General features: G+C 41.0%; 1 protein-coding gene across 1 annotated transcript in view; it reads right to left on the bottom strand.

Moving 5' to 3' along the window:
- Nucleotides 1-25279, bottom strand: part of LOC104157268 (ribosomal protein S6 kinase alpha-2-like) — a gene marked incomplete at both ends in the record, with an annotated part of 80537 nt that overhangs the window by 12678 nt on the left and 42580 nt on the right. The window contains 5 exons of the mRNA XM_009694550.1: nt 2481-2545; nt 9905-9993; nt 10836-10906; nt 18871-19013; nt 19762-19799. Of these exons, the coding sequence (XP_009692852.1) occupies nt 2481-2545; nt 9905-9993; nt 10836-10906; nt 18871-19013; nt 19762-19799 (406 nt within the window). The remainder of the gene's footprint in view (nt 1-2480; nt 2546-9904; nt 9994-10835; nt 10907-18870; nt 19014-19761; nt 19800-25279) is intronic.

Below are 25279 nucleotides of genomic sequence, written 5' to 3'. Positions count from 1 at the left end.
GTCTCCAAGAGAGTGCAATAAGCACTAATTATATTAGATTAAAATAGATCTCTACAGCTACATCTTACAGCAAAGCTAGAGGGCTAAATAAGACATCAAAGGGCAGTTAAACCCACCTTCCTCTCTAGCTCCAAGTCATGTTCAAGCATACCTAGCCTCTTCATGGTAGATATTTCCCTAACCCGTCCATAAGAACTTTTCCAAATAGTGAAGGACTGTACAATTTCCTTAGGATAGGCATGAAATTTTTCCCTAAAAACTGAGCTTGAAAAAATCACCAATCATCATGAGAGAAGGTGGTCCCGAGGAGTCTTACAGTCCAGAACTGACTTCTCTTAAAACCTTTCCAAGATGCAGAGCCTCATTTCTCTGCGATGAGTTACTGAGCTGCTCCACTAGCAAACACAGAAAAAGCAGAAACCCTCTCACTGCTCCAGTGCTCCTTATTATGTTAAGATGTAGGCACCTGACCTGTATTTTGATTGCAAAGCTGAAGGCTGTGGCGATATCAGAGGAATGCAGACAATAATAATAATTAATAATAACAGAACCCAACTCTTCAGGATTCTCTATTTTTTCTTTTCGCTTAATGATTTCATAAACTTAAAGTCTTTTTACAGAATCTCATAATTAGTAAAAAGCAGAAGAGGAAAGAGAATCTAGACTCTAGAACACGTAATGGAACTAAAAGTCAGCTGGACCATAAAGGAAAATCTCAAACTCCACTTTCATTGATCACCTCTTGATGTGCTTATGAGTCATACCAAATCTTCAACATGTAATTCAAATTAGATTCATGAGTTTTTCCAAAATAAATGTCTCTGTGGGCCTTTCCAAGGTCACCCAGGCACCACAAAACGTGCTTTCACAGAGGAATTAGCTTTACTGTAAAGCCCTGGGCAGTGGTTTGAGAATGGCTCTGTCACACACATTCATGCTGTTTTACCAGAATTTATAGGGAGAACTGCATCAACGTGACCTGTTACACTAGCGTTCATCAGTGAATTCAGATCAAATATTAAAGAGACATAACAATACCATAACACAGGACAGATAAAATTGAAGTAGAAAATTCTAGAGGATGTGGCAAACAGGAGCTCTGATGCACTGGCAGATGTCTTCCAGGTGTGCCTAAAAAAGTAAGTGGATTTGAACAAACATGACGCTGAAAATGTGAGGAGGTTTAACCTGTTGCAGGTCTAAATAGAATACTTAGCTAATCTCTACTGCCAGATTTATGAGCGGTAGCTGATGGCAATAAAATAAAAGCTTGTTTACCACTCTGTTAATCATGTCAGACATGTCTTATTTGAACCATGTTAGATTTGATCAAATGTTTGCTGTTCCAATTTTGAGTGTTGATGTCAAATTAATGACTCACCTCAATAAAACATCAGCCACTTGTAAGAGGAGCTGCTGTTTCCTGTTCTGCCTGGTTGACTTGTATACTCAGTGATGTAAAATCACTCTTCTGAAAATCCATCTACGTTCTGCTTTTCTGTACCTCCCATTGCAATACAGAGGAAGGGCCAGATCATCTCCTATGGCCACTTGGGCCAAAAGTGACAAGAAGGGTTTAACAAAGCTATCCTGTTGGAAGATTTATGATTCCCCCAGCACAAAGCAGCACAATCTGCTGTACAGCCTGCCGTACCAGCTCCACGGATACCCAGAGAGTCCCAGTAGCATCAAGCTGTGGTGGGGAATGGATGCGCCTGGAGGTCTTGGAGCTCCTTGGAGCTCGTGTCAGCAGATGTGTCAGAGCAGACCTGGGGCTGCTCGGAATCATTCCAAGAGAGAAAGGGATTCCTGGAGGTCCCTGATATCAGGAAGAATAAAACTAGCATTTGGTCCAGCTTGCCCAACCCAGTGAGAAGGGACGAGTGTTTCAATAGGGAACATGAAAGCAGAAACATGGAGGGACCTAGAGCATCAGACCACTTCCCTCTGGAGTAGCTCTTTCAAGCCCAGTCCTTTGGCTCTGTTTTCTTTTGCCATTGAAATATTACAGGAATTCTTTCATTTAAAGCTGCTCATTTTTCACTCCAGTCCAGCTCCCACAATCAACGCATCACATTTATTACAGCTGAATGTGGAAATTATCCTGCAGAACACTGCAAAAAGCCTCAGGTAGTACCATGATGAGCCAGACCATCAGACAAACCAAATACAAGCAGTTAGAAAAAACTGGCAATGCTGAAAGTTGCTTTCTATTTCTTTCATTTGTGGGTATGTGAACAAAGGTATCTATAGAATCATAGAATTATTTCGGTTGGAAAAGACCTTTGAGATCATCAAGTCCAACCGTAAACCTAACACTGCCAAATACATAGGCAAGACATATAGGCACATACTTAAAAGGCTCTGGGCTGTCCATGTTAGAGTTCACTTCATCTTTTTTCTAAGTGTAGCAGTTTGTCCAAAAAAATGTGGCTAAGAAAAATAATAATAATAAAAAAATAAAATGCTGCTCCACTTACATTCCAGTCTATAGTAACAAAGAAAGGGTGACGTTTAATTTCTTCCACTCCATCGAACCCAGCACCTGACAAGAGAATGAAAGAATCAAAATGAGCTCATGCTTAAAAGAGTGCTGCGTGACATCTCTTCTCCAGCATTCCTCCCCATCCCCTTTTCTTCTGATAAAGTCAGAGTCACCATCCAGACATTTCTTCTAGTCAAGAAGCCCTGAACACTGCAACTACCATAACAGTATAAACTACCATAAATACAGACAAGGGCACCTCATTAATGAAAATCCAATGGCTGAGGGTGTTTGATTTTTCTCTAATTGAGGCTGGTGCCAAGGCTGAATAGCTGCTCTCTTCAGGCTTCAGATGAGAGCCGCAGCAGAGTGCAAACACCAGCGAGGCCAGGAGATGCCCCAAGATGTCTCGATGCTATGGCAAGGCTACTGCTGCTCCCTGACACCAGCAGCAGCCCTTCTACTTAGGGACACTTTTCTGAGATCTGGTAACGAATAGAGTTCCTTCATTACTTTTGCCTTATGTCTTCACTGAAGATTGCCTTTTTTATTCCTTTAGCTCGATTTATTTGCTTCAGTGCTGTTGCGAAAACCAACAGGTGCTCAGTAATAATTAAACAACTGTCAGAGATGATTCAATATGCCATTTTTGAGGTTGATTTGACTTTATTAATAGCATCTTTCATTTTCCAATAGGAGAAATAACATCTGGAAGCAAAGACTTTGCATTGCAATTTTGGAACCAGATCCTGAAAAGTACCCAGCGCTTATTTACGAGGCTGCTGAGCATCCCTGATTCCCAAAAGGACTTGGGATTCATAAGCACCTTGCAAAAGACACTCAGCACCTCAGAGGACTCAGCTTTTTACATGCTGTATTTGTACTTTCTGGAGATCAACATTACAAGCAGCTTTAGAAAGGTCTTGTCAACTCAAGCTTTTGTAAAATGTGACATCTGCTCTCCCTGTGTACAAGACATTATCGATGTTTGCCAAAATGCACCGGTCAGGAACGGCTTCCTACAGTCTGCTTAACATTCACTGATGAATGGATACAAAAAGCAAACACTTTATGAACATAACATGCAGGATTGTTTGTCAGACCTGCTGGATAATAATACAAGAGGAATGTTCTTCTGATTACTTCCCCATCCTGGTAATCTCACAGTATAGACAAATTAAGTGACGCACATGAGGATAAACAAACCTAGCCCGCCATACAAAATGATGTGCTCGGAGGTGATCAGCCCCACTGAGGAGTGAGGTCTTTGGGCTATGACAGGCTGTTCTAGGCAAACACAGCATGAAATCTTGGAAAGAGAAAAGAGGACGAAAGGGAGAATATCATTACATTGTTACTGTGGAAGCCTGTTGTACACCTACAACTTGAGTAGGGAATGTAGTTGACACCTTCACCTATAAAAGGGTATACTTAGGAAAGGTAGGAGAAATCAAAGAAGGTCAACAAGGAATGGTATGGAATGACTGAGTAGGCCTGGACTTTTCAACCTGGAAACAGATGACTGAGGAGGTTTACGACAGGACATTAAACGATGCTAGCAGGAATCAGGTTCAGAACAACCTGGAGATGTTTCCACAGGCAACAAATAGTTGTGTGATGTGGAATTCCTTGGAAAAAATGATGCAGATGCAAAATATTTATATCGGTTCAGGGGAAGGCCAGAAAAGCGTGTTGAAAAAAAATCTGTTGAAAATTACTTCATTGATAAACCACAAGAGGTTCAGGAAAAACCCTTTGCTTGTCCTTAAAGCAGGTGTAGACTGGGAGAGAATTTGGGTGAAGTATCACCCATGCTTACCCTGTTTGCGCTCTTTCCTAGGCAGTTGTTTATGGCCTGTGGGTACCAAACAAAATAATACTAAGACTTAGATAGTAATAAGACTTGTTCAATGTCTTCCCTGGCATGTTTTTTCAAGGCATAGTCTAAAGTCTGCACTAGATCCCTTTGGCAGATTCATTTTGATTTTAGCAATGCCGACAGAAACATGAAACCAACACAGTTACTCCGAAACAAATTACGTTAAGCAACCCTTCAGAGAAGAAATATCTGAAAAATGTTTTGTGTTTGGTGGTGGTGACTGGAAACTTTGTAATGTGCCATAGATGTTCTTTGCTACAAAAGGATGAAACCCAAGTGCCAAACTGATTTTGAAGGACTGGGATAAACGCTACGGACACTGTCAGCTACCGGTAGCACTCCCTAGACTGAGGATAGCTGCTCATGCATGCCATCTCCTCTGTCCCTTCCCCACTGTTTCCCTCTTTCCTAGGCTTATGGGTACATCATTGTGTGATGGGAATGACCTGACTTTTTCAGATGATCTATTTGAAAACCACACTTTTTGCTACTGTTGTTGTTCTTTTTTCCACAAAACCACAGAAATCAGGACCAAGGAAGAAGCCCACCCGCAGCTACTTCTCTTAGCAGGGGACTGCAGTGTGCAGTAAGGGATGCAGCATGCAGTTGACATAGGAATTTGTTTGAAAAATTGGCATTTCCCACTGGGGGCCACCTCAGAGCACAGGAGGAACACGTTGTTAGGAGTGCCAGGGCTTGACTCCATCTCCGCTTAGCTTAATGTATTAAAGAGATTTAGAATGGTAATAGCCTGATTTTGGAAAGAGGGAAGGACTTCCAATTCCCAGCAACCAGTTTTATGTCTTGGAGAAGGTTCAGCGCTTCCTGCAGGTTTTTATCCCCTGACCTTCCCCGCCGTCAGACCTGCTGGCATAGCATCTCGGGCCATGTGCTGTGGCTGCCGGCAGCGGCGTGGGGCCTGGTCCTCTCCTCAGCAGGAGGAGGCCCAAGGGCACATTTGGGGACAGCTCTGGGGGCCCAGAGGGACAACCCTGACCCCGCTGCAGAAGTCCACGGGAGAGGTTAGACACCGGTGGTATGGTGGAGTCTCTCTGGATTTGCTCAGCGTGTTTCAGCCATTCATCTACTATCTGCAAATCTAAAGTGGTGCTAGAAGGACAGGTGCTTTCATGGAGGAAAGAGAAGCACTGGAGAGGTCGTAACTGGAAAGTCCTGTTTCATGGGGACGGACATTTCTTGGCACAGAGATGGGTATCTGGCAAACTGCTGAAGTGCAGCCTGTGATGGCACACCACACAACCGCAAACCTTTCAACCTTCCTCTAGGTTTCTAGTTGTTTTTTTGACTTTGCTTTAACTTCAATTTAGTAATCAAACCTATCTGTAAAGAATAATCAGCACAATCAAACCTACTGCCTGCAAATATTCCTATGTGCCATCCAGTCCCACGAGGGTCCGAGAAGATAAACAATGCTTTCAGATCAAATTGACAGTTTAAACACATTATAGAGCTCAAGGATTTATACAAAAGCAGCCTCATGTTAATAAGCAAGAACTTGATTATCTAAGATTGGTTTATGCCTGTAGTAAAAGTGTCTGTGAGCAGTAACAGTAGAATGTTTTATTTGTAATTGGTTTCGATTGTTGAATCATTACGGACAATTTCCCCTTGAAATATATTAAGGGGAAAAAGGGAGACCTATGAAATTTGAAAGTTGATTATTTGGTTATTCAAAATGAGCAGAAAGAGTTTCCAGATTTTTCGCTTCAGATAATAAAATTTTAGTGTCTCCACAGCTTCAGAATCTTGTTAGTGCCTTAGATTTTTTGAAATGTGTTCCTAAGGTTTACAAGAAAGATGTACAGTTACTTTGACAAAGGTGAAACTTGTTTTTTAAAACCCATCATCTTATAAAATTGAAAACCAAAGTCTTCTGTGTGCCAAAGCAGAATGTATCTTCTCTGAGAGCATGGGATTAAGGAAATAATAACTATTTCTTTGGCTTTTGCTCTAAATCTACTGGTGTATGCTTTTCCTTTATACTTTCTTGACCAAGCTTCTCAGTTACAAGGACTTTGGAATCTTTATACTGCTCAGCAGTGTAGGGAGTTCCCGAAATGCTCTTTACATTAATCTACCTACCTGAGCAGATCCAGGCCTTAGGGCAAGTAAGAATTAGTCCCTTGCCTAAGTTCCTGGGAATGTATTGAACTAACACTTTCATTGTACAATTTCCTTTCCAGGATGCTTACTCCTTGTTTGCCTTGATATTCCAGTTAGTTTCTTTTAAGAGTTTAAAATTACACTTGTCCATAATCTGAAATTTGTTGTACTTAATCAGAGCAATATTACCAAAGCAGTGCTAGGCAGACTGTTTATATAGCAGAATGAATAGGCTCAGAAGAGAACAGATAGTGCCCATAACAAGGGATGCCAAAGGAAGGAAGACTTTCCATTCCTTAAAAATTTGTTCTAAAGCATTACTACAGGCACCAGAATTAAAAATAGAATCAGGTAAACTGGATTACTAAATTTCTTATCTGCCTCGTCTGACTATCTCCCTTCAACTCTAATATTTTTTTCCATTAATAATCCAAAGCTTCAAAAAGAAGTTTCAAAGCAAAATTTTAGAATACATCATCAATCTTTACTTCTATTTGTTAAGATATCAAAATCAAATGACAAAAAGCAAGATGGTAGTCAGAATAAAGTAATTTTCAAAGCTCACCATGTTTCATCTTGCCAACATTAAAACCACTTTGGAACTAAATACACTTTCCAGATTTGCAAACTTCTGAAAACATGGCTGAAACAAGTGTTTGATCCATAATACGGTTCAGTTATTTTAGCACGCTTCATTTATTTTCCAAAGATTTTTCAAAACTGGATGTCTAAACCTGCTTTTCTTTTAACTTCAGACTATTATTCCTTTCCCAGAAAAAGTTAAAATCCACGAAGTTGAAGCAGTCTTTTTATCTACTGACTTATGTTCAGTATTTAGGCCAACCATTTAAGTATTCCTTCTTTCATTACCAACAAATCTGGTTTCATTGTCCTTCATGCTGATTCTCAATCATTTAAAACAGAGAGCGCCTTCAGAAGGTTTCCACCACTATCCCTGAAATGTTAACATCTATTTTTCTGTTACTGATTTAGATTTTATTTCCTTGGATGATTGTGTTATAAATAACCTCTTCCTTTCTCCCAGACTTCCCAGTATTTCAATAAACCTCAGGTTTAAAACCTTGACCCTCAGCAATTCTCCATTATTAAAAGGGAGACAATATGAGGGCTAAAATTGTCACAGCTAAAACTAAGCAACTTTGCTCATTTTAGTCAGTATTTAAGGACCAGTATCCAGAAACTCCCACTGACTTCACTGGAGCCCCATTTTGGATGGGTAGCAGCTTGTGGAAAGCCACAAAATGAGCAGAGCAGAACAAAACCAAGAGACAGAGCCAGGGAGTAAACAGCAGAAAGGAACAGAGGGAGGGAGTGGGAAAAAAGTTTATATTTGCTGCAGCATCTTATTTTTCTGAACATAGATTAAACCTAGAAATCCCAAGACTCTAATTTTCTCTAACGTCAAGCAAGTTGCTTAAGATCAATTGAAACCTGCTGAGAAAATGTGTATTTCCACTATCATCTCTACAGCATATCAGACTACAAAAGCTACCTTTTAGGGCAAGAGGTAAAACCTATGGGAGGGCATTCCCTCCGTGGGCCATGTGGGCATCCCCTTGGGAGGAGAGGGGTCACAGCAGCGTGCTGAGGGACTGGGTCCCCATTCCCACCCAGCCCTGCGGGAGGTCGGGTTGTCCCCTGGTCCCCGTGTGCAGCAAGGGCTCTCGGTTCCTGCTCTCCCCAGCAGCTGCAGCGGTCGGCAGCCTGCTCTGTACTTTGTCCGCAGGAGCCAGGTTCTCTCCAAAAACATCTCAGCTGGGGGCTCCGGCTGAGTTGCTGCAGCCAGGCAGAAAACATTAATTCACCTAAAACGTGACAGTCTGATGATGCTCAGTATAAAGCAGAGGGCTGGCGTAGCCCACACGCTGCCCCACCTGAAGGAAGGGACAGAGCTACCAGAGCATGAAAAGGTCAAGCAGAAGCTCAAGGGCAAGGAGCAGAGTGTCCATCTTCCACATGTGTGCATGCACACCCACGTGTGCCTATTCGAAACTGCAGGACCCATTGCCCAGGCAGGCGGTGATGGAAGTGGGCTGTCAAATGCCTCGTGCTCTGCCGCCAGCCCGCCCGCTAATGCCGTGACTGCTGTGCCGAGGACCAAGAGCGGTGTGCGGCAGACCTTCGGCAGCACCACCTCCAGCATTTGAGAAGTGAGGCTGGGTACTGCAAGAAGGAAAGAAAGAAACCTTTCTTGCACCTCTTGCTCTTTTCCACATCTCAGAACAAGCCATTTCCTAATTTAGCTTTTTGCTACTAACTTTACGTCTCCAATCCAAAATAATCTTACAAGCGTAAACAGTTGCAAAAGGGAACAGCAAATTCCTTTTCACAAGTCTCAGTATTTAACCAGTCTATGCCATTCTTTAAAAGACAAGTCATTTATTAGCTGCCAAAACTCCCACGGATGGTCAACCACATATTTAAATACGACCCATCAGCTCTCTTCTTGTGATAGAGTTTACAGAATTGACGGATTAAATTCCTGCTCCTAAGGTCAATTCCTGCTCCTAAGATCACAAAAAACCCAACAGAGGTATGAAGGTTAGGTTTGTCCCTTTCCTTTAGAAGCAAATTCTTCCCCTATTCATCCAAAATGCAAAATGAGAGCTGTGGGGAAAAAAGAAACCTCCAAAATTTTCCACAGAACTAGATATGATTTTTAAATTAAAACCAATACAGTGCTATTATCTTTATATCATTCACTTGATATAACTCTTCTTATTTTTCCACGTAAAAACCAAAGACCAAATTTGCAATGAACATCATGCACCAGGCGTTGTCCATGATCTCACCAAATGCAATGAATCTCTTAATAAAACTCCTCCAAAAAGGTACAGATGGCATAAGACACATGATCCAATACATACTTCCAGTTTATCACAAGTTAAATAGGATTATCAACAAAGGGTGAAAACACACTAGTAAGAAAGGAAATAATACATTTAGGGTAATAAAGAAGAAAGACTACTGTGAAAATGTTCCCAGAAAACAGAACGTATTTAAGAATGGGAGAGAAAAATTCTACTCTCTTTTGCTTCCCACCTCAGATTCGCAGCTAAATTACACAGATTTTAAAAGATACCTGTTTCTCAGTTCCCTATATTACCATATGCAGCAGTTATCTTAAACCCTTCATAAATGCTGGCAGTTTACTCTCCCTCGTCACTGAAAAAATAAAATACAAGCTAATGTCATGGTTTAGATTCCAATGGTTTGCCTGTGCTTTTTGCAAATTTCTCTAGTAACACTCAAGGTTCATTGTGCTCTGGGAAAGAATGCAAAATGCCGTATATCGAAGAGGATATCTATCAGGGAAGATGCATGGGGAGAAACGATCACCACTGGACACGGCAGAGCACTCATAACAAATGACCCCATCAAATGTGTGCGTGTACCTAATCTGTTGGAAGGGTTCCTTTTGAAGAGGGCTCGCAGCAGGCTCTGGGCTTCTATGCTCAAGAACTGCGGCATTCCCAGCTTGGCTCTGAAAGAACACAACACTTGAAAAGAAAATAGATTTTTCAAACATTTTCTCCATCCCACTGTGGTTTAAAAAGTAGAACTGTAGCAGCCAGGATGGGCAGACACATGAATTTGGTGACCAAAGGCTACCTAAGCACAATGCAATACAGAGTGAGGACCTGATCTTGTTCTGTTGAAGTTAAAGAAGGTTTCACCACTGGCTTCACTAGAGGTAGAGTAGATCTAATGAATCTCATAACACCTTTTGCAACCTAAATAAGTCATTTTCCTGCAGATTTTTTTCACTTTTTCAGCTTGCTTGAGTAAATTTGGGAATCAAGAGGAATTTAAACAAACAAAACATCATGAAAATCATTATACTAAACTATATATTGATTAAAGAGAATAAAACTTTTCCCTTGGCGATTCACTGCTACAGAGAAAAATGTAATATTGAGCAAAGATAAGATTGAAATACTTCTGCCTGCACTTAACGTTAAATGAATGGGAAATTTGCAAAGGAAAAGATTTGAAACTTGGCAACCACAAAACGTAAGCTATCCTGCAGAAATTTGACTGTTTCCACTTTTCTATGGATAATGACATTATTACAGAAAGTAAGATACATTTCTTTTGTAAGGCCCTCTCAGTAATTCACTTGCTACTATTTATTCTGAAGGCAATTTTAGAGCCACATGCAGGCATCAGCTCTGTGTGCCTTGCCAAATTCATGCCTTACATAGCTTTGAAAAATGCATTATGCACATTAGTATTCTCTACCCTTCATATACTTAGGACCTATAGGCTGCCCGGAGGGTACAGTTAACTGATAGTTAGAGAAATGTAAGCAGTTTCAGTACTCACTTGAGAATGAGTGCCATTGTCTCCTTTCTGTCTTTTCCCTGGAAGGGTAACGATCCCGTCAGCATCTCAAACTGTGGAGTAACAACAAAATGGTAAATCAAACAAGCGCTGGGATGGTCTGTGTAGCTGATGGACACCACACCCACCTTCTATTTCCAACACAACTGAAAACTTGAGGAAAAGAAACGGTCCAACAAACTGTACTTCAGAAAAAATTTGACACAGCAAGTCTGGATTATGCAGAACACGAAGGACCAACATGGCTGTTTTGTTCAAAAGTCTTGTTCCAAACTGTTTACGCTGATACTTGGGGTCAAGTTTTGGTATGTTTGGGAAGAGATGTCATATATGCTGTTTCCTCCAGCACTCGTTTTATGGTCAAAGCGGGAGAAGATATATTTGGGTGGAGGGACCCTTAGTCTGAATGGGTACGGCTGTTCTTAGGTGTTTGGCATGGACTGTGGTCCAAGGCAAATGAGTTCAACATGCCACTCCCCATCTTTTTCGTTTGAGTCGAACCACCTTTTCGACTGTATATTTGCACCACTTAGAAATGCCACTGCCATACTTTGCAGGAGAAACACGCACACACCCCATGTTCTCAAGGCATTGCATTGTGCTTTTTTCTTTCCTGCTTTCGCTTCCCTGGCTGTATTCAGTGATGAATTTTGCAAGCGTCACATTTAACTGAACCCAAATCTCAAAGCAAAACTCAGCAATCATCATCAATTACTTGTCTAACTCACACGTGAAACCGTCAATCATTTATGGTTCCCTTGAAACAGATTAATGCTTTCAGTAAATTTGTCAGGAATTTCAGATTTGTAACAAAAAAAAAATAAAAACCCTGGCCAAAGAAGCTTGCCTAATACGGGTTCACTACCAGGTCTTCCACGCAGCTTGTGCCACAACACTTCATGGGGGTATGAGCGGCAGCTGGTTCCTCTGACTAAGGGATGATGAAGGTTCTGCATCACCAAACACGATGACACCAAGAACATAATTCAGCCTGGGCACAAGGGAGGACAATGTCCATGGAGGGTAAGGAGAACTGCTACTTGCTTACGTCTGTGACTCAGGCTTTGGATCTTTCCTACTATTATAATTATGTACTAAATAATATTCATTGCTACAATTAAATAACTGTCAAGGCAGGACAGACTCTGCAACCCTTATGTAGTTTTTGTACCTTATCACACAAGTAGCTTCACTGCTCTCAGGAAGAACATTTGTGCAAAAAAGGATCCTTTCATTACCAAAACCTCTGTCAGACTGCCCCACAGCCTGACTCTTATCTTTTCCCAGATTAAATACAGCCATAGCATAAAAAAAAAAGTAAGAAAACATAAGAAAACTGTAACTGTGAAACTGTTATGCTAGTTTTGGGCGGAGGGCAGAGGAGAGGTTTAGAAGCCACATAACTAATGGACAATAATTAATTGAAGGATTAATCTGCATTAGTAACAAATTACCTGAAGACAATAAAACACATAGTAGAAACAAGGAAAAAACATTTTTTAAAAATGTGTATGGCTGAAAAATATAAACAAGATTTGGAAAACACAAATGTGGTAACTCCTGCTTGGTCTAGAAGAGTCAAGAGAAGAGGTGCCTGGTAGAGCTGGAGGAAAACAGCTTGTCTTCTAAAGAGAAACATGATGGGGGAGAAGTTTTAAAACTGCCTAAATGACACTGGAGCTCAAGCACCATTCTCAAAGCAATTCTGACCTATTAGAGCCTTAGTCCTGACAAAAGGGTTCAGATATGCCGGGGATGAGAGGCAGAGAACACTGCTTCCCAGGGCAGCAGCAGAACTGGTACGTATGGTACCAGAACCTCCTCGTGATTTCTAAAGAGTTTACATTCAGGGTAAGTACCCAATGTTGACTTACATTTGCTCATGTTACTTCGTTGTTATAATAAATCTACTTTAACAGCACTAACAACGACTGCTACAGCTCATTCGTTTTGGCAGAAATGGGTTTGACACTGCTGATGCAGATGATAACAGATATAAGCAACTGCTTGGTCAGTCACTACGCGGCAAGACGACGACTGTAGTTCCAACCCAGCATGATATCACAGAGAGATCTGCAAATGCGCCGTGGCTGCAAGGGGCCAAGAAACCTGAAGGTAAGAAATTCAGATACAGTGTCCAAGAGGGAAAGAAGGAAGGAAGAAAGGAAGGAAGGAGTTGAAGTTGCAGGAGGGAGCAGGGGAAATGAGCATCCTGGAGGCTGCAGGGGATATTTACTGCGATGCTCTAATGGCTAGCACTTTATTACCACATGTCTCCAATTACATAGGTCTAATGTTGAGATTAATTCAGATGCAGAAGAAATGCACTTAACATCAATATTTAAAGTGAAAGGCAGCTACGTGAGTTAAATGTACCAGAGCTTTTTACTTCAATGGACTCAACTAAGCAGCAGCCAGAAGAAAGCATTCGTTTCTCAATTGCGGTCCTGATTAAATCTATTGAAGGTTAAAAATGAAGTAACAAAACTGAAAAAAAAAAAAAATTGAAATAGTTCATCTCATCATTTAAAGGTACCACTTTACTGCACAACAACCTGTTTTCCTGCTTATTTTTTTTAAAAAATCAAAAATCTTGCTAGACCTAAACATGCAAACAGAAGTGAGCACTTGCTGCAAACGCCCTTGCACATAAATACGGAGTTGTACGAGTCACAGCAGGTTGGTGAGGAGCTGAGCCTAGGTGTGAAGAAACTAGTATTTTTGGCTATTAATGCAGAGCACATAGTTTTGCCAGAAGACTCAGTTTTCACTCTTCTCCACTGCCCCATCTGTATAAACCATCTCTTTGCTCCTTGCATCCCAAGGATTCGCTTCCTGGGTATTCTGGAGGGCCACCTTCTGTCAGCCAGTACCTTCAGAAGGCTCTGCCTCCCTCCAACCTTGACTTCCAATATTCAGCAAGAAAGGCAAATATTCCCTGTTCCAGTTCAGCTGCCTATTAAGAGAGCCACAGAATTAAAGTTCGATGGGAAGAGGTCTCTGGAGCCACCTAATCCAGCCTCTGCTCTGGCCTCAACAAACTCTGCAGTGCTTCCTTCCTCCAGTTTTCAGGGCAATTTCCAATTCCAGTAGGTAAAACACCAGCACCGGAGACCCCAGAAAATATACATGTGGGAAGACCTTGGGAAAGAGGGCTACGTTTCCTGAGGAAATGGATTCAAGAAGCGACCCTGGCAGGTCATTGAGAAAGATAATGAATGAGAAAAAATCCACAGCCTGGAGTAATTGCCAGATGAATCCTCCTAGCAGATGGAAGGAGAGCAGATTGTACAAATTACTTCAGCCCAAATCTGCTAAAGTATTGTGAGCCTAGGGTAAAATTCAGGGTTATAAAGAAACTTGATACTGCTCAATTTTGGAGGGCAGAGAGAGACACTCTTGTCAGAATGGCCAGGTACCCCTCTCAACACTTCCAGTCATTTTCCAGGTAGCTGGAAGCCACTGTCAGCCACTCAAGTTTTATCACGTGTAAAACGCATTAAGTATTTTTCAGCCAGCTGTGAAGCATAATGAATTACTGTTTGCAAAGGGTTTCAATACCTTCACATAGCAGCTAGCATAAACATTCACGAAGACCATCTCCTGCACTGGGAATAAAACAAGTGTTATGATGGGATTCTGTAAAAGAAGATTGTATTGCTTTGATGTCTTGTATTGTTTTTTCCAGTGCCACTATACAGTTACTACAAAATTACTACAGAGCTAACAACTTTGTCTGGATACCAAAAGGATATTTTCTTTTCTTGCAAAAACTTCGCTACTTACACATTCACTACATTGCTGACAAATATAAACACATTTCTTTTTATTTGGGATTGCCTACTGAGTCATCACACTCCTCCTTTCTCTAATTATATTCCCCTCTCTGCTCACATGACTCTCAGAGGTGCGTGCTTTTTTCCTGAACTGAATCAGATACTGGTGTGTGCTTTTTCCCTGAACTGAATCAGATACGACTTCCGTGAGGTCTGTGGCTTTGTAAATCAGCTGGTATGATGAACTACAAAACCACTGCTTTGAGAAGCCTTCCGAGAGACTTGTGCACGTTATATCATGCAGACTGGTTTGTCTGGGCTCCAGGGATGGCAGTGCGGGCATCAAGGCTCTTGGAGCGCAGGTGAAAAGGTATTAGTTATATACACAACTTTTTAATAATTTAAGTCAATCACTTGTTCATGCAGATCTCTTGAAGCAAAGCTTTTGTAGAATACGTCCTATCCAAAATCTCCAATGCAGTGAGTAAGATGCAGGAAGGCAGAAAACGAACTCTGCCCTATCTGGATAAACCACATAAATTCACCAACACAAAATTTTAATTGGGTCCCAGCAGTCATCATCACATACTAAATGAGAGGCAGGTACTGTCCTCTGGAGTGCTTGGAAAGGGTGAATGTCAACATTTGTGCAACTATACCCCTTGACACACACTGAGCTACCATAAAAGAATTTAAACAAACTGAGCAGCAAATGGGACGGAGCAGATAGCAATTTTACTTCTGTGGCCTATGTCAAAGACTTAGCTGGCGGTAAATGAAGTTTTACTGTTGTTGATAGTAAAACTCTCACTGAAGATTAATTAATAAAATAATTAATAACAAGTAAATAATAAATCAAGACCAGATTTCAGTCTTTTTCAGACAAGTTTGTTTTGATATTAATAATTATAACACGCCACATTTAAGGTTGCTTTCAAGGATCATTCAGCTCGATTCTAACCTTTGCCCTGGTCAGTGCAGGTTGGCAAGGAGCTGGTAGCACAACCCGACTCTCCATACTGCAGCCTTAATTTCTCTTCACAGAACAGACAAGAGAGTGTTTGGTTGCTCTTCTGATGGCCATTTTACCACTATCTGCCTAATATGTTCCCTCTTTTGATCAAAATTTTAGGTATGAGAATTACACTATCACATTCACTTCCTTTCAATCTATGCATATTCCACCAACTGGTGTATTTTCTTTGTACATTTTGCATCATATTGCAAATTACTTAGAGAGAAATGCTAATAAATCATTTGGGTGCCATTTAATTCTCTTCAGCTTTTCAGACTGGCAGAAAAACGGCTTCCCTAATAGAACATACAAGTGATAGATCAAGGAAAACAAGGAGAAATGAGCAGTGTGAAAGACAGCATCAGAAAATCCTCCCACACTTTTAGTGTATGGAAACACCCTTTTTCTGCCCCAACCAGTTAATTGTTAGAAAGGAAAAGGGATTGAGCTGTTTTTTCTAAGATGTCTGGTAGAACTCAAAGGCTTAAAGCATTAGCCTACAGTTAAAAAGATTTTACTCTCTTTAACTCATCTCCTTTCATATGGATTCTTACCTTTTCTAATTCTAATGCATTAAATCCCTAGGGGAGGGGATGAAAATGGAGATGGAGGGGAAAAAAAAAAGGAAAGCCTAGCAAAAAACAGGGGGAAGGAGCCAAGTTCATTAGCAGGTGAAAGAAAAACATCTATACACCAAATACACCATCATTTAACTGGAAACAGACAGTCAGATGGCACGGCTATCCTCCAAAATGAAATACATAATAAAAAATTGTAAAGAGTTGGGATATATTTATTATATGAGACATAACCTTTTGATTTTTCTGAAAAAACATGTACGGTTCAGAAGTGCTGAGCATCCACAAATGGATTTGTGGCTGTAGGAGATAAGGAAGCTCCACTCCTTTTAAATTCAGGTAATAAATTACAATATTTACTTAGATTAACTGCTGTCAACCAGCTAGATCAATGATATAGGCCCTCCTCACCCCAAATTTTCACTAGTTTTCACATTGCTTCCTAACCTTACCTCCTTTGGTGGCACCAGTTGTCTACTTAGGGTAAACAAAATTTAGACATACTCTATGGACTGTGGTATGTAGTGTAACATATAGCTACCTAAAATATCTTCCATAGCATGGGAAATGAACTTGTATTAGAAAAGCACATGGCTACGTTAATTTACGCTCCTGCCCTGGTTCTGCAGGGGAGCTGTGATAACCACGGTGAGGTGCAACGTGAGCCACAGCTGCGGTGCTGCGCTGTGGTGTCCGTCGGTGGCTGGGCACTGAGCACTTGGGTAGACCTGCAGCCTGCACGCTTCAGGAGAGAGCAGCATCCCCTTCGTTATCTGAACATACCCCTCTGAGATTAATAAATGCATGGTGTCTGGCCTTAAGGGACAGCACTATGTGTGATAAAACAACTCTGGGAACAACTGCTTCCAAAAACCCATAGCATTTATATAGCTTTTAAAAAATCACAGTCTCACAAACCAACTTCTCCTTGATCTTCTCTTCATCTTCCTCAGCAACAATGGCACCACAGACTGAAGAGGCAGGATGGGTGCAGGGGGAAGCAGGTTAGCACCCGAACACCTAATTTTGGATGGCTGGCTTGAGGAGGGTTCAATACCTCTCTGAAGAACTTCCCTGACACCGTCTCCCAGTGTCAAATACCGCAGCACTCGGGGGGACGTTACTGGGTCCTTCTCATGAGCCAAGCAGCTCCGCTGTAGTCAGATACCTCTTGCAGAGCTCTTCTTGGAAAGTGTTTTCCAGGGCCTGACTTCTTAAGCAGTTGGGAGCTTTCTTCTACTTTCCAGCCTAACCACATTTCACAAGGAGTTTATTCCTACCTGGTCTTGGGGCATTATTACTCTCTAGCTGAAATAGCTCCTTTCTCTCTCTAGTGTTTTTCCCTGTGATGTACTCATAGATGGCATAGGTACTATACCATCTTTGGACTATTATTGGACTAATAAACGTATTCAATTAATGAATTTCCCCTGCAACACTGTATCAAATACTTTATTATAATGGTGGCATATGTGTTCCACTTCATTTACTTTGTTTAGAAAAAGATGGCTATCTCATCAGGTAAAATATCAGATTAATCTCGCATGACTGATTTTTGGTAAATTCGTGTTGCATGTTAACTAGCTTTTCATTGATTTCCATGTATAAAAAATGAATTAGCACAGTTTCTCATATTGATTCCATTTAAACTACCTCCAGAATAGCTTGTAGGACTCTTAACATTTAAGTAACAGTGGAGAAAAATTGCAACTTTTGTATAGTTAATCCAATGCAAAAACATGCAAGGAAAAGATGAATCCCTAGCTATTCCTCTGTGCCAACTGATACATTTCTGTCTGTTTCTGGTGATTTCCCCCCTGTAAAAAGCAGTCATTTTAAAATCGTTTCCCATACATCATTTCAAAAACAGTTTCAGCATGCACTCAAGACAAAGGAAGCGTTCCAAACCAGTCAAAATTAAGACACAGCAAAATGGTACAGAAGGAGAAAGGAAGATGACACGGTGCCCATCTGTATTTGTTTTCTTTGCCCGCCAGGAGAAAAGAGAGGTTTTTGAGTGACAGTCTCCCACCAGGTAATAAGACTGCAGGAGATCCACTGCCCGTCCAAACACTACCTGAATCTCATTAGTGGAACAAGAGTCACCAATGCTGATGTGAGGACGACAGATGAACGGCAAAAGAACCACTGAAGTCCTGTGAAACATTCAGAGTGCCCTCTAAAATATGTCCTTTTTAATCTATATTTTGCAGGAAAAAAAAATAAAGTAGATTTCTGAGTTTCTCTAAGAGGATGTCCCTAACATCTAAAAATTGCTGCTTGGGGAGTTGTTTCCTGACAGGAACCGTGTTAGTAACTGGGCAGATGTTTCTTCTGAAACGCTTGTGCTCTCCTGAGCTTGCCCTGCCCTGTTGCTGTGCAGCAGAAATATTCGTGACCCATGGTAACGAACTGAGACACCAAAGGACTGTGAGAAGGAAGAGAGGGAATCTGGGGCCAAATGCTACCTCATATTCTGCCAGGAGCAGCTGGTTCCCTATCGCTGATGCAATGAAAACGACCGAGCAATCATTACACATCTACTTTTCTACCAACCCTCAATTGCTGAAAGCAGTACATTCTATCTGAGGGTTCTTAACACTTCTACAGCCACCCCCCACAACAAACACACACAACTTTTCCATTACCATGAGTACACCGAAAGACCACCAGTCAGCACTCTGCGTGTGTCCTCGTCGGTTGACCACCTCTGGGGCCATATACTCTATTGTCCCACAGAATGAATACGCTCTCTTGTCATGGTCGATGGCTTCTTTACTCAGACCAAAATCTAAATAAATTGAAACAAAAGGACTTGTCACGTCTATAGACACAATTATTTACACTTTTGCTCATTTAAACTGTTCAAATAAAAGACACCAACCAGCTGATGAAGCACCCTTATGTCTGTGTGTAGAAAGGCCACAGGCATGTGTGTGCTGAAGCCCTGCCTACATGGAGTGCCTGGTTGGCATTTGTTACTACATCCCAAAAGTACGTGTATCATTTCCTCTGTTCAGGATGAGGTTCTGGCCCAAAGCAGAAGAGAGACTTTTAATAAGCAGAAATACACAGTTCAGGTTTGGTGAAGACAATGCTGGTAAGGATTCTTGCTCAGATAACCAAAGCATTAGGAAGAACAATCCCAGATGGACACCAGTGAAAAGGGTGGCCAGACAGCACCTCCAGGGTGGCCAAGGGATGTCTTTCCGGGTGTCCTCTGCACAGTTATAATTCAGAGAATTTCATCTGAACTAAGCAGTCATATTGGAAGCATCCTTCCACCCACAGTGGTAGGCAGCCAAGCCTGCATGCTTCACATCAGTCAAGAGGACAATTTGACCAAGAAATGCTGGGTTCTCCATGTGCTGTGCAGCACGGGTGCTCGACAAATTGCCTGAGAAGAGAAGCCCAACACTCAAACTCTTCCGGCTTCTGAGTTTTTGTAAGCAAACTTTCCAAGCAATGACCAAGATGCATGGAACCTACTACAGAAAAAAACCAGCTTGTAGACATTAACTTTTCTGTTCCTCACATACCTGTTATCTTAATGTGGCCCTCTTCGTCAAGAAGAATGCTGTAAAGCAAAAAAACCAAACATTCATTCATTAGGCAGGCACAGAATGCAGTTAACAAACATGAATAAAACATGTTTAAGACAGGTAAGGACATACACAAGACGCAAATACATGGGTAACTAAACCCTCAGTGGATTATACGCCTCCAGAAAGAAAAAATGATCCTCAAAGGTCTGTCTGATCTCATGTCTGAAGCAGGCACAGCCTGTATGGGAGCCTCCTCCTTACTCCATAGCATGCTCAGGGTGGGCATGCAAACCGAGCTTGGAAAGGACAGGGTGTTCAAAGCCAACAATGGCAGAGTATCGGCTTCCAGCGGGAGAAGGAGCTACAGGTTTTCTGCTTTTCTCATAATAATACAGGCAAGCACACAAATAACCAGGGCTTGGACTCACGAGACCTAAAATTAACTCCAAAGGGTAGATACGTTCATGCTGAAGTAATAAAAGTGATCGTTGAGCACAATGACTAGTCTCAGCCTAACTGCATGGATCTCAACCCCTGCTAATTTATTCTGTCCAGAAGCATAAATGAAAATTCAGCCTGTAAGCCAAGTTCAAGTCTTCTCATGTTTGCCACCTGCCAACATATTTTATTCTCACAAAGGCACTCCATTCCTGTGAGAAAAATGACTGTAGCTCACAAAAAGCATTGCTAGTTTTTATGGAAACAAGAAGGAACATTGAAACTGAAAAAGAATGATTTTCGGTGACTTTTCTGCCTATAAATACCAGTAATGAGGGTGGTGTTTCTTCAGTTCTAGTTAGATTTAGTGTATTTCTCTTTTCAAAATGGTCTAGCAAGGTGTCAGCTATTTTCATATTCCCCTTCTCTTAGAGAGTCACTTTAATTATTCAGGAAGAAAATAAGACAGAAGTGAAACAAACACACCGGGCTATACTTTTGTGAAAGGTTGTCTCTGTACTGAAACATAATTGAAAAGAGATGATCTTCTGTCATTCATTCGTGTGTTTAGAACAGCCTGTTACTGTGCAATTCATCAAAGGCCAGCAGCTGAGTCACCACTATGTGTTCAATAATTAATTTCTTCTCGATAAAAGCATCTTTACCTCTATTCTTTCTCCCCAGATTTCTTGAAGAGGCATAATTTTTAACCACTAGCCTATACTATAGCAGGCATGTTTAAGTGTGGTTTTGTGACTGCAATCCTTAAATGAGAGGCTTGTCCTTCAGAAGAGAGCAAAATAAAAAAATCTGCCAGTGTGGAAGTGAGTGTGAATGTATGAACTCCACAGTCCTGGGTCTGGAAAAACAGCAAGGGGGAGTACAGCTCACAGACATCACCCCAAATTTTGTCCCACACCCAGGAAGCCCCTGTGAATAACAATACCATTCAAAGATAGTGGGATTTTCCCCAGAAACATTGATTTAATATTTCATAGATTTCTTACTGAAAATCCATACTGCTTTGCTATGGATACAATATATGTTTTTCATACCTTTGCCCTCATTAGAGGGTTCATACCTTACCCTCATTAAAGGGATGGAGACAATACCAATGCAGCTATCAGACTGATAATCCTGCCTTAGGTTAAGCGAGCCAAAGCATACAACAGGCTTTCTCACACTAAATGTTTGCATGAGCAGCAAAATAAACGGATTCTGCTTTCCGATGGATGTGTCCCCTATATCCCCTCAAACTTGATCTATAGATTCCTCTCTGTCTCATGTTCCCTATCACCCTTATACAGTGCCCTCAGCTTCCCCCGCAGCCCCTGGCAGCACCCCTGGGAGAGCTGGGTGTTTCCACGTTTGCCATCTGCCCACACATATAACTCTACACTTAGGAACTGAAAATGACACATGATGTAAAAAGAAAATAATATACTGTCTTGGTTTCAGGTGGGATAGAATTAATTGTCTTCCCAGTGGCTGGTACAATGCTATGGTTTTGGGATTTAGTATGAGAATACTGTTGATAACACACTGATGTTTTAGTTGTTGCTAATTAGTGCTTACTCTAAGTCAAGGACTTTTTAATTTCCCGTGCTTTGCCAACACGGAGGTGCATAAGAAGCTGGGAGGGAGCACAGCCAGGACAGCTGACCCAAACTACCCAAAGGGATATTCCATACCATACCCTACGGTATGGAACGTATGCCAACAGTGAGAAAAAAAGATGATTGATGCACTGAATTGCTTAGAGTGAGATTAAGCAGCAAAGAACAAGGTACCTGCTTCTAAGCATCCAAATTACAGCAGACAAATAGTTTTCCCTTGGCTGCAGAAGCAAACATTATCTGATCATACTTTCTCTCTTCTCTTTTTATCTTTATCACTTTACAGTTCCTTTTTATCCCACACTGTCCACAGTAAAAATTCTATTGTGACAATCACGATTACTTTAGCTATGGCTAGCAGGATCAGCTGATCTGAAATAAGCTAGTATTATTTTGCAGAAGGGAAAAAGGAACCAGAAGTTGTTAATGTGATTCAGGCTTGAGAGAAATCTTTCCTCTAAATTAATGTTTTGAAATTATAAAAACCATAAGAAGTAGGCTACTTTTAAATGTTAAACTAGGTTATAATCCCACTGAGTGATAACCTTTCACTACAAGATTTTTCCATTTTATCTGTTCGGTTTAAGGTTTACACGATACTGTTATTGTCGACCTGTTCTTTATTTCAAAACAATAACAACATTTTAGCCTCAGGATCATCCCACAAACATTCAAACTGCTTTCACTGACCTCAGTTTAAAAGCATGCCTTGAGAAAATAAAGGCTGAAAATCTCCATGTTAGAGGCCGGGCAGCTCAGTTAGTAGCAGGGGAATGACACGCTCCAAGTTACAGGAGGAGCTCACAGTAGACCTAGGACTGCAAACTCCATAGTAGTTTTTTGCCGCAACTTTAGCACAGGGATAAGAAGCCTTCATTATTGGTTGTTTACATTATTTTATATCATGTCTTAAATCAAGGCCACAGCAATTCTCTCCCGTTTCTCTCTCTCTCTCTTTTTAGTTTTGAGTCATGTCTCTTAGGCTTGAACATCACTTTGAACTCCAACATACCCAAGTCACCGTGAAGTTCTGCCAAATCTATTAAAGCTGGAACGCTGGGGTTTTTTTTGCATCATTTAAGTTTCTTTCCAAGTCAGCTCAGTTTTGCAGAAAATTCAACTGACACTTTATGTTTTTCAGAAATTGTAGCCAAATTTTCAGGTTGGAAAGAAAACCTGAAACTTCATCAAGAGTGTTTAACTTGATTGCAGGTTTTGTTATGAAAGTACAGGTTAGAGTGAAGTATTCAACTATTTTCCAAAGAGACAAAGATTCCTACAAACTGTTCACATTTTGTGACATTTCAGTGTTTGCATGACCCCATACTATCTCACCATGCTGAACGGTCTTATGCCAAACTCATCTCTGCTGTAGCTTCATTGACACCATGAAGTCCCAAAATGGGACTGCTTACTTCGATGGAAGATGATGGTTATTTTCCACCAGAAGTCTTTGTCCTTTACTGATTCTCAGATCTTCCCTCTCTATGCAGAGCAGCTACGTTCATGAATGAACTGCCATGGTTTGCAACATGCCACATTAAGCAGCGGTGGTTTGGTTTTTTTAAAATATAGTTCAACAACTCAGGAGTTGTTATATGAGCGGTTATATGAGCTGTCCCTTGTTCAGACAGCTGAGGGCATTACAACGTAAACCGCTCCACATTAACCAGAGCCCCTGCTCTACAGAACTGTATCAAGGTGTGCCTGGGGACCTGGAGACAGAAAAGGTAAAGATAAATAAAAAAAGTCTGTGCATTTTCAGAAGGTAGAGTTACTTCTAAGTCACTCATACCCTTAAACCACAGCATAGGAAATAACAGACGCATCATATACTACTTTATAATAAGTTTCCGTTTTTCTATTTCTGTATATTTACCATATTTAATAGCTTAACCCCACAGTTCTTAAACAGAAACATGCCTCACCACGTAAGTAACTGCGTGGGTTTCAGTGCGACTGAACAGTACGTTGTTCCACAAGGGACGCCACTGAAACCACCAGGACAACTCAAGGAGAAGAATTCGGCTGCAACAATTTAAGGGAAGCATCTGCTAAACAAGACTTTAACCAGAAAATTCAATTGCTTGCCTTTTTGAAGTAAGTAGAGCTAACTTTATAACAACTCCCAGAGTATATGTTCTGGTTGCACTTAAAATTGATTCATAGCTTTGAATTGTTAATATGGATTTTTGCTCAGGGAATCTTAAAAAAATGTTGAACCTTAAATTTTAATGTACTGAGGGTTCTTTCAAGTGGTCTGAACAGTGCTATTTTCTAACTAGTCTTCTTTGACATAAACAATTCCGACAAATGTCATTTTAGGACACTTAACTGAAGCAATCTCAAACCTACTAGGAGTTATTTTTGGGAGCTTCTGGAGGACAGTAAAAATACTGAACAGTGAAAGAAGGTCAATTGCAGTGCCTGTCTTTAACAAAGGGGGAGTGGGAGAATTGGGAAATTACTACAAACTAATTAATATATCTCCAGTTCTGCAAATCTGATAGAGTAAACTTTGTGCTCTAATCAGACTGGTACTGCTTCTCCTGAACACGTGGGTGTAATTCTACATGTTGCACTTCAAAGGAGATGTGGATCAAGAGAAACCAAAGGGGAGGAATGAGGATGACTGAACACCTAGAAAGGCTGACTTTGATGAAGTTGGTGAAGAAGAGTTTGGTAGCTGGATTATTTATGGGGCAGAAGAGGGTCCAAGGACAAGGATGTGCTCACAACCCCCTCAAGACTGCTGCTGGGAGCAGAACGAGCAGGTCGGGCAGTCTAGGAGGACAGGCCAAGGAGAAATGGCCTGCAACTACAGAAAAAAATTTTCAAATTGGCTACTAGGAGCAACTTTCTAGATGTACAACTGGTAGAGCACTGCCAAGAAGCCTCCTATGGAGACCATGGAGTCTCCACCAGCTATTTTAAAACTAGGTTAGCAACACACCTGTAATGGCCTTGATATATTTGACCCTGCCCAGAGGCAAGGGGAGGATGAGAACATCCTGGGATGGTCCTAATGTTCTTTTATCTTCTTATTTAGAAAGCTATCCTTTCCCAGATGTATCTTAAAAATATAGCACTTTTTTCTCCTTAGAACAAATATTTTTTTTCTGCTGTACCTGTTTTTTCACTCTAAATCTAAAGTTCCAGTGAAATCACAGGCTACCACGCTCTGCTGTCCTAGACATGAATACATATAGGTTTTGCACTTATAAAGCTATTTTTAAAGAATATGGTTTTCAATCAAACATATGCCTTGATACATCCCCAGGTATGAACTTGAGTTACACCAGTCTGGGTCATTCCTTTTCCTGTACAAGAACAGTTAAATTCCTGTAAACTAATTTAATACTGTGACAATTGTATCTAGATCCAACTGCATCACTGGTATCTATTAAACTGTACATCAAAGACCACAAATCACATATTCAAAAGTTAGGAAAATAAAA

Source organism: Cariama cristata, unplaced genomic scaffold (assembly GCF_000690535.1).
Source record: "Cariama cristata isolate BGI_N322 unplaced genomic scaffold, ASM69053v1 scaffold5802, whole genome shotgun sequence".
NCBI classification, from domain to species: Eukaryota; Metazoa; Chordata; class Aves; order Cariamiformes; family Cariamidae; genus Cariama; species Cariama cristata.
Note: the sequence above shows the minus strand (reverse complement) of the source record. Positions and strands in the feature narration are given on the sequence as shown.